The 9,180-nt window shown below is 45.6% G+C and overlaps 1 protein-coding gene across 2 annotated transcripts in view; it reads right to left on the bottom strand.

Annotated features, from left to right (window-relative positions):
* Positions 1 to 710: 710 nt before the first annotated feature.
* The window catches only part of ric1 (RIC1 homolog, RAB6A GEF complex partner 1), a 29,932-nt gene continuing 21,462 nt past the window's right edge, over positions 711 to 9,180 (bottom strand). For both annotated transcript variants that reach the window (XM_008424283.3, XM_008424284.3), the window contains exons 13-27: positions 9,127 to 9,165; positions 8,137 to 8,247; positions 7,969 to 8,058; positions 7,716 to 7,876; positions 6,932 to 7,070; positions 6,721 to 6,837; positions 6,239 to 6,646; positions 5,133 to 5,444; positions 4,829 to 4,987; positions 4,408 to 4,544; positions 4,032 to 4,312; positions 3,732 to 3,944; positions 3,475 to 3,652; positions 3,173 to 3,361; positions 711 to 2,843 (exon numbers count right to left, since the gene is read on the bottom strand). In XM_008424283.3, the coding sequence (XP_008422505.1) occupies positions 2,528 to 2,843; positions 3,173 to 3,361; positions 3,475 to 3,652; positions 3,732 to 3,944; positions 4,032 to 4,312; positions 4,408 to 4,544; positions 4,829 to 4,987; positions 5,133 to 5,444; positions 6,239 to 6,646; positions 6,721 to 6,837; positions 6,932 to 7,070; positions 7,716 to 7,876; positions 7,969 to 8,058; positions 8,137 to 8,247; positions 9,127 to 9,165 (2,850 nt within the window). In that variant the 3' untranslated portion in view covers positions 711 to 2,527. The remainder of the gene's footprint in view (positions 2,844 to 3,172; positions 3,362 to 3,474; positions 3,653 to 3,731; positions 3,945 to 4,031; positions 4,313 to 4,407; positions 4,545 to 4,828; positions 4,988 to 5,132; positions 5,445 to 6,238; positions 6,647 to 6,720; positions 6,838 to 6,931; positions 7,071 to 7,715; positions 7,877 to 7,968; positions 8,059 to 8,136; positions 8,248 to 9,126; positions 9,166 to 9,180) is intronic.

The raw sequence follows: 9,180 nt of genomic DNA, 5'->3' as shown, positions 1-9,180 counted from the left end.
TCATATCACTATATTGCAGACTTTGGTCACAGCGTTGTCCCATATTTGCGACACCTCAGTCAACACCTCCACACAATAATTCAGCGCATGAGTGACAACTTTTTTTCATCAGATGCAACATGTGTCTCAGTCAGTACAGCTAGCTTAGCTAGCATCACGTCCACAGATCTTACCTTTCTTTAAGCTTTCCTTCCAAGTCACGCTAAAAGTTGGACGAAGTCCCACCGTCTGTGAAAGCGAAGCGCTGCTGATTTTACATGTCGCCATATCAATTTATGCAGCGCTATTATATTATAGACAAACATCTCCTCCGGCTCAGAGGAAACCACTGAGCATGTCTGGAGCTCCGAGTGCGAGTAAAGGTGGAGGTGATGGGTGACAACAGACACTAACTCACGTTATTGCTCGGATTTTACGGCGCCACCTTAAATCCCTGAACATCACATTATAACGGAAGAAAAGAGCAACGAGACTTGGATGTAACGAGTAACGCGACAGTTTGTAGAAATGTAGTGAAGTAGAAAGTACAGATACTTACTGTAAAATGTAGTGGAGTAAAAGTAGAAAGTCCCCATTATTAAATCTACTTAAGTAAAGTACAGATACACGAAAACTGTACTTAAGTACAGTAACGAAGTACTTGTACTTCGTTACTTCCCACCACTGAGTTTGACAAAATGTAAAAAGTTGAGCTCAACAAGGCAAAAATGTTCATTTTAAAAATAATTTATTGGTCTGTATGTACACGGGGACAAAAAAAAAACATAGTAGAAAACTGAACAATGAGTAGAAAAGACAAAATGTACAAGAGAGTCGTCTTTACACTGCATTCAGGATGTCTGCCGCCTCAGAGCAAACAGGCAATACTTTTAAACTGTACACAGCAGGGAGGAAGCCACGGTCGGCTGTCCACCCCGTCACCCTGCAGCGAAGGGAAAAAAACAAACCCATAAAACATCTGCAATATTCATTTCCGTGGGAAACCGTCTTGGATTCTGTCAGCATCAGTTTCGAGTGGCGTTGATTTGGGTGGATGGGTTCGAGGTTCGGTTCCCTCTGCATAACGACTATCGAGTTTCAACAGAAGGCCTCTGGACGTCGGAAGTCTTTGGTTCGTCGAGTTTGACTGTTTTCAAGTCTGATAAAGGTCGCGGCGTAGTGTGTGGCTATGGAGGTTGATGCCCGCTGGAACTGGATTCAAATTCACGGCAACGCTTTTTTTTTTTTTTTCTGTTCCGAGACGGGATTTCTGACGACGGGAGAGTTCCGAAGCAAACCGCCGCCTTGAGAGCCGACTGTTTCAACGCAAGCGAACCTACAGACTGTTTTGGTCTACGATCAAGAGAAAATCACAGGAGGTGGAGAACATTAAAAACATAAAGCTTAAGTAACATTTCAAACGCATTGCACATTATAACACTGCCGAAACCCTTTTTAGTGCCTGTGGTTGACAGCCAACGCACCAGACTCATTATTTAAGCTCATTCTCAGTCATAAAAACAAACCTCCACTCTACTATATTAATGCCAATAAATAAACAGCAATTATGAGGACTAATACGATAAAATCAGTTCCGAGTGATCACAGCCGCCCGTCATGCTAATACGTAATGAAGACGGACGGGGGAGAGCAGCAAACTCACTGCACCGCTGGAGAGGACGAGTCAGATCAGTTCCCTTTAGTTTACACTGCTGCCTCACTGTTAACACTGCAGGGGAGGAGGGATTTACCACAAACTGACAGAAACAGACACAACAAAGCAGCTTTATGAGCACATCAGTGACTGGATGAATTATTATCATTATTATTATTAAAAGCTAATTTGGGTTCTGCTTTATGCCCCGTTTGCTTGTATGGACGTTTGAGAAAACAGCCGACAGTTCAGGGAGCTCAGGATTCTGGTACCTTTAACACCGATACCCTACTGAGACAATACTACACACCAGAGCCACGATGAACTCGGGTGATTTTCACAAGGGGGGAGAACTCCAGAGTGATAGAAGTTGGTAGAAAAATAATCTCGCTGGTCCAGTTATTTAAAAAGGTATGAAAATATCCTAAAGCGATGAGGTATGGAAGGATGAACCTCCTCGTGCTGCAGACTCAGACACAACTCATGGTTTCTGAGCAAAGCTTTGTTCTGCAGTCTGCTAAGTAATGTAGCATGATGTTCAAACTCTTTGAATTTACTGGAATGAAAAAGAAAAAAAAGCCTGGTGCTTTTCTGTGCTGCTCTGCAGCTTCCAAACACCTCCAGGAGTAAAAACTGACATAGCTGACCTTTTTCCACACACACAGCACATTTTGGTGAAATGCTATAGAATGTCAGAGCCTAGCTGGTAGCTCAATACGCCTTGAATAAAGGGGCGGATTTAAAGATGGAATAATACTGACTGAAGTAAGAACCTGGAGGGAGAGGAACTTTCTGTGCGCAGACATGCTGATGAAAACACTAATTCCAGTCAGCAGCTGCTGCTTCCTCAGTCTGAAATTCACAGGTTGGAGTCCCAGGATCCGGCGCTGGCGTTCAGGACAAGGTGCAGTCGTAGTTACCCTCCTCCTCTCTCTGCTCCTCCGTTTGTTCAGGCGGAGAGTTTTCGGGCGGAGGGCGGGAAAAGACTCTGGCGGGTTCGAGCGCGGGCAGCGCCAGGCCGAGCGGAGCCGCCCCCCCTCTGCTGTCCTCGGGCCGGGGGGCGGCGGCTCCGCCCGGGCCTTCGGAGGCGGCCAGCTTGCAGCTGTGGCTGGCGGGCTGGAAGGCCTCGGGCTGCACCTGCTCCGCCGTCGAGTCCAGCAGCTGCTGCAGCTGCGGCTGGATCAGGTTGAGAAACGGTTTGTACCCCAGGCTGGAGAGTGGAGAAAACAGGAACGTCAAACTTAAGGCTTTTTAATGCCACCTTGAATGAAATTTAAGACATGATTTGATTTGGGGAACTTACTGAAAATACCGATATAAATATTTTATTACAGAAAAGTATAATATTGTTAAATACAGTCAAATATGCTTTATTAAGCCCAGCAAAGATAACTTTTCTTATTCTTTACAATTATACACTACTTTGTATTAAAACTCTACAAAATACTCTGAAGTTTGTAGTTGTGATGTGTCGAAATGTGAAATATGTAACTTGTAATGAGTAAATCTGCGAGGTGCAGCCGCTGTCTGAACACCCACCAGTCCCTGGACGCCCAGGCATCAACGGCCAACAAGCCGTTCCGGAGACTCTGTGACGTCTCCGGAGGGACCTCTGGACTGTCCAGGAAGCTGATCACCTGCTTGATGACGCTCGCGTCCCTCAAGATCAGACCAATCACAACACACCACTCCAAACAGCCCGCCTCCATGAACACGTGGAGGAGGTACCTAAGGGACAGACGTCAAAACAGAGCTTCTGGTTTAAATCCCACAAATGTTTTAACTAGAAAAAAAGAAAAAACAAAACAAAAAAAAAACAGACAGAAATCTGAGTTTCCCACCTGAGCTGCACCTGGGACTTGTGCGGGCCTTTGTTGGCCAACTCCATGGAGATGTGCTCCAGCTCGGCCTGACTCAAGCTCAGAGTGGAGGAGTTCTCATCGACCATGGTCCAGTCGCCGTCCACCACTGAGCTGGTCTCTGTGAGGTCTGTAGCCGAGCCGACGCTGTACTCCTCCACTGAACGCAGAGACAGACATGAACAGTCAGTGCCTGGGGTTGTTTTTTTGAAAGCAGGCTGACAAGGATCGATTTTTACCTTTGTTAGTTAGCAGCGACAGGAAGGCGTCGTGCATCTGCGGTGAGTTTTGGTTGGAATGAGCAGACGAGGCTGTGTCCGCGTCTTTGGCGCTCTGCTCGAGCCCGTCCATCCAGGTGTGGTTGGCGGTCGCGGCGGAGGGCGGGGCCGTGTCCATGTCGCTGTTCAGCAGACTGTCTGCAGACTGAGACTCCAGCAGCTGCGTGCTCAGCACTTTGAGGAACAGGGGGTGGGGGGGACACAAACGATCAATAGGAGCGAGAGGAAGCTAAAACCCAGCTAAATTTCCCGTCTGCTCACCGCTGCGACAGCGTCCGTTCTTCAGAGGGGAGCTGAGGCTTCCCACGGGGATGACGGGGAAGGGCCAGAGGAAATCTTTGTGGAGCTTCTTCAGAGCCGAAACGAAGTCGTCGACCCGCGCCACGCGGTTTCTCTCGCGGCACAACCAGCCGATGAGCTCGAAGCCCAGCTGGGCGGAGAAGCATCCGAGGTCACGGAGACGCACCTGCTCCAGGAGGTGGCGGGCGTGGCGCCACAGCATCATGTCGATGTACATGTTCTCTGCACACTCCACGTCCCGACTGAGAGCAGACACCACACACACTCACTGAAGTGACGACGGCCGGATGGTAAAGGTAAACATCTGTTATTAAGCTAACCCATACTGGGTCCGTACCCTTTGGCAGACGATCCGCTGGGCATGCTGAAGGTCTTCTGCAGGTTGAACTTTCCCGTGGAGATGGAATCTGCAGACTGAGACAAGCTGATGCTGCGATTTCTGAAGAACTCAAAGCCGCCGGTTGAGCTGGGTTCCTGAAGAAATCATGGTGTTTATTTCCATGTTCAACTTGATAAAGATGTGATTCTTATTGTCATGAATAGTTAAAACTGCAAGGAGAAGGGAAGATTTAATATTTTAATCTGGGTTTGTACAGCTTTCTCACAGTAAAATTAAAATATTTAAGAATTTCCAGGGCTCCTGTGAACACCGTTTTATGTTTTTAGATCATCCGTAATTTTGGCAAAAAAAAAAAACCCAATAAAAAACAGTATGATTAAAGAAAACTATAATATCATGTATGATTAAATTCTCTGACCTGAGTTGATGGCGTTGGGGGCGGAGACTCCATCTCTCCTGAGCCAATGGCTTTGAGGAACCGGATCATGTGCCGACACAGGTCCCACTTGCCTTGCTCCAGAGCCGTGTTGAAGAGAAGAGTGGCGTGCTGCCGGCTCACGGCTGGAACCTCCATGTTCTGGAGGTGACAAGAGAGCAAACATAAAAAAAAAAAAGTTCTATTTCATCCCTACTGATCCGGGATTCACAGAACCGTGGGGTTACGTACCTAACTTTCGTTTTAGTCTAAATGGGAACTGGTTAGGTTTTTCCCTCTTTCTCACCTGCAAGATGATCAGGTAGGAAGCTGCTGTGTCCAGATCCTGAGCCATGAGGCACTCCTCGAACAGGTCTTTGGGGTTCCCCACGGCTGCAAACAGGTAGTTCCACAGAGCGTATTCGGTCTTCCGGGCACAGTGGACGATGGTCTGAAGGAAGAGGGGGAACTCCGTAATGAACTTGGCCACGGTGGGAAGCAGAGGGTCGGGAATGGGCTCCCGTGAGGTCGCCTCTTCTTCCAGCACCACGTGGACCATCAGCTCCAGGACGTGAGGGAAGTAGGGGAGGGTGGCACATGACTGAGCCAGCATCAAAGCCTAGAAGTTGAGGGGGAAAAAATAGAATTTAAAAAATGAGTCCTATGTTAAAATTTTCCCAGCTTTTCAACGCTTTGCTTGCTTGTTGTATTGGTGGGCATTCATTGTATCGTTCATCTTTCGTCGAGATAAATTTCTTATCGCAATAAGACTTTTGATTTCTCTTTGTCACAATACATTTCAATTAATGATGTTTAAAATCCCCCAAAACTGTCTGTATTGTCTGGTCTGTTTATTTTACTACTTTCTCCATTGTTTGTTTAACAAGCGCATCAATAAATTTAAAAATATGATTAAATGCAGCTACTATGTGCGGTTTTGTGATAGAAATCACACTTCTTTAGAAGAACCATAATACAAATTTTATATTTTCAAGAGCAGTGTTTGTGTGTATGGGGCTGCAGTTGCTGTGTCATATCCTCACAGCCAGACAGTTACCTAAAAAATTAAGTAACAAATAGGTCTTACTTAACTAAGTCCACATCGCCTGCCCCTAGTTCGACACTGTGAAGCTTACCGGAAAATTCCCTGCGCTGTACATAACCATCCCTACCTGCAAAGAAAGACGTGTCAAAGCGAATGAGGTGGCTATTGATGTTTATTTAATATCTGGGAGCCAGCACGGACTGAACGCCTTCATTCACTTCCTCCATTGCTATTATAATGGGAGAAAACCCAGATGGAGATGTGAAGGGAGATTTGAATCAAGCGGATTTGCGTAGGAAGGCAACAGTCAGGCTAGAGTTTTCCCCATAAATTGATCCAATCAGAAGCCCGGGTAAAAACAAACAAACCTGTTCGCCCAGGTTGCGAACCAGCAGCTGCCTCAGGATGTGGTGGAGGTAGATCTGGGAGGTTCTCTCTACTGTGCAGTAAGGAAACAGCGCCACCAAAGGCTCAGAGGAGCCCTGCAGTCCGTCGTACAGTACGGTCTCATTGGTCGCCCCCAGCACCAGGGCGTCCTCAAACAGCACCGCCAGTGGATAGATGTTGATGTGGAAGGGCAGCATAATGCGCCTGGAGAGGAACGAGTGCGGCTTCCGGTGGTCCCTGGGGAACAGCGGCAGCCAGACTTTCATTCCCGCCTCCCCGCAGGACAGCCACAGGGCCTCCAGCAGGTGGCGCTTCTTCTTGTTGGAGCGGCAGGTGGTCCACACGTTCTCCACGCACTGAGCCAGCACCACCGGGGGGCAGAACGGTAGCTGCAAGACAAAAAGGAAAAAGGTTAGGGGATTGTATTCGGTGAAAATGAAAACGGAGAGAAGTTTGTACTCACCAGCTTCTTGTTGACGGCAGGCGTCTCTTTGTCTCGTACCTGTGGTCCCGATCGGTCCCTCTGCAGCATGATTAACTGGCCAGCCAGATTCAACATGATGCTCTCTGCCATGCAGGCCTGATATGGAAATACACACACACACACACACACAGAGATTGTCATACCTCTGGTCCCAGCTTATTAAGCGTGGGTTTTAATGTGCCGTCGTTACCTGCTGTGGTGCTTTCAAAGAGATGCCAGTCTCTGTGCGCACCGATGTGAGCGTGACCGAGACCACGAGAGCCGGATGAGGGATGTAGCGAGACATGGACACCTCCTGCAGCAGCTCCACGCTAACCGACGGGGTTGGGCTGGAAGAGACAAAAACACATGTTGAAAGTTATGAGGGGTGCTTTTGAAAAACGCTTACATTTAGTCATTTTTAAACAAAAAAGAAAGCAACGATCAAAATACTGATAGTGATGCTGGTTTTCCTCGAGGTTCTAAAGTGGGTTCTCTCCCATATTGATTCAAGTTGGCAGTATACAGATAAAATCTGCTTTGATTTGATTGATAAGATAATGTGTAACACAACTATTTACCTTGAAATTTCTACTTGAATGGCTTTTAGAGTCTAGGGCAACATTCAAAAAAACAGAAATCAAGAAATAAACATCTGTAATTTTTTTTTTTTTTCACCAGAGGGTGGAGGCAAAATTTCAGCAGAAAAGGTTAAACTAAAGCATCTTAGCCAGATGAAAAGGCATAGAAATCATGTGATCTGGGTTTTATGTCAAATGTTCTTACTTCAGCTACATCACAGGAAGGGACTGATCAGACATTTTAGACCAAAAGAGAAATTGCTGCACAAATGGCCAAAAAAATAAGGAGCATCGATTTAAAAATAGACAGTTTAGTTTCGGCACACCAGGAACATTTTGTCCAGAAAATGATCCAACCATAAAGAAATTTGATGCGATTATGAATGAAAGAAGATGAAGCTCAGAGAGTAATACCCGTCGTTCCTCCTCTCTATGCTATAGAGGCAGATTGAGCAGTCGGCTCTGAACAGGATGACCATGTCTTTGAAGACGTTGAGCAGCAGCGTGTCAGAGTGGAGCTTGGTAACCGAGGCGAAGGCGTTGTCCAGGTTAGATGATCGCTGATAGAGCCTCAACTAGGTAGATGAATCAGTTGCCATAATGAGACAAAAATAACTTCAGACACAGAACTGAAGGGAAATAATGAGGCCAAGTCTGCCACTGTCACCTGCTCTTGCTGGTCTGTGAAATTGTAGCATGCCACCACCACAAGGTCTTTCCACCAGGCAAGACCTCCTGTCACAGTCATGTTCTGCTCCTGCAAACAAACACAGTTATTTTCATCTCGTCTCACAAGTTTTATCTATTACGCAAAATGGGACGAGTGTCTGCTTACCTGAGTGATGTTCCCAAACAGCTTCCATTTCCTCGTGAATAAGGAGTAGTGTGCAAAGCCCCGCCTTCCTGCGACAGCCATGCATTGTCCTGCTGTGTCTATGGCTGCAAACTGCAGACACACAACAGTAAAACGTTAAAAAGTGTTGGAAAAAAAATTAGGGATGCACCAATTTCCGTTTTCTGGCTGATCGCAGATCTTTAAAAAGCCTGACCTGACGATTCCCATTTTGGCCGATAATTGTTATTTTTTTTGTTTGAAATATTGCTAAGAGAGTCGTTGAGTTGGCAACAGTGGAGTGACAATGCCCTGCAAACGTCAGTAAACTCTCTCTCACTGCAAAGCAACAAAAGACAGTGGTTGATTTTTAGATTTTTGCGACGGTAGATAAGATTAGCTTCACATGCAAATGTTTTGCATGCCACACAATTTTATTCAGCTTCTCTCCCAGGTTTGAAGATACAGAGATTTTATCCCACATGATTCTTTCAAAAAGAGATCCAGCCCAATAAAGTCTGTGAACATCTTTTTTCACATTTTAATGTGCAATACTCTGTACATAATACTGGTATCTGTTGCAAGGCTGTAATAATAACTGTTCTCCTTCAAGGCAATCACGTTTAAATCAACAGAACAATCTAAAGAGGGATTTAATTAAGAGAATATTTCAAGTCAACACACTGCTGTGTAAAGGCACTGCAAGAGCTATAAATCATATTGAAATCTAACTTATCAAAAAAATTATGTCCTTGTCAAACAAACAAACAAATTCAATTAAATGGATATTGTTTAGCTGTGGTCAAGGAAGCTGATGAAGAAAGAATACATCTAACTCCACCAAGGAATACCATGGAACAAAAAGGATCAACATCCTGAAATCCTAAAGTTAAACTTCAAAACAATGAGCTTCAACACAATATAAAAGTCTAAAGATGCACATTGATTGACTTCTAATATTTATTATATTAACACACTCACACACTCACTCACCCGTATTGGCCAGTTGCTCTCAAGGTATGTGCTGTGAATCTAAAGAAGAAACAA

Source organism: Poecilia reticulata, chromosome 12 (genome assembly GCF_904066995.2).
Source record: "Poecilia reticulata chromosome 12, P_reticulata-male-v2, whole genome shotgun sequence".
Lineage (NCBI taxonomy): Eukaryota > Metazoa > Chordata > Actinopteri > Cyprinodontiformes > Poeciliidae > Poecilia > Poecilia reticulata.
Note: the sequence above shows the minus strand (reverse complement) of the source record. Positions and strands in the feature narration are given on the sequence as shown.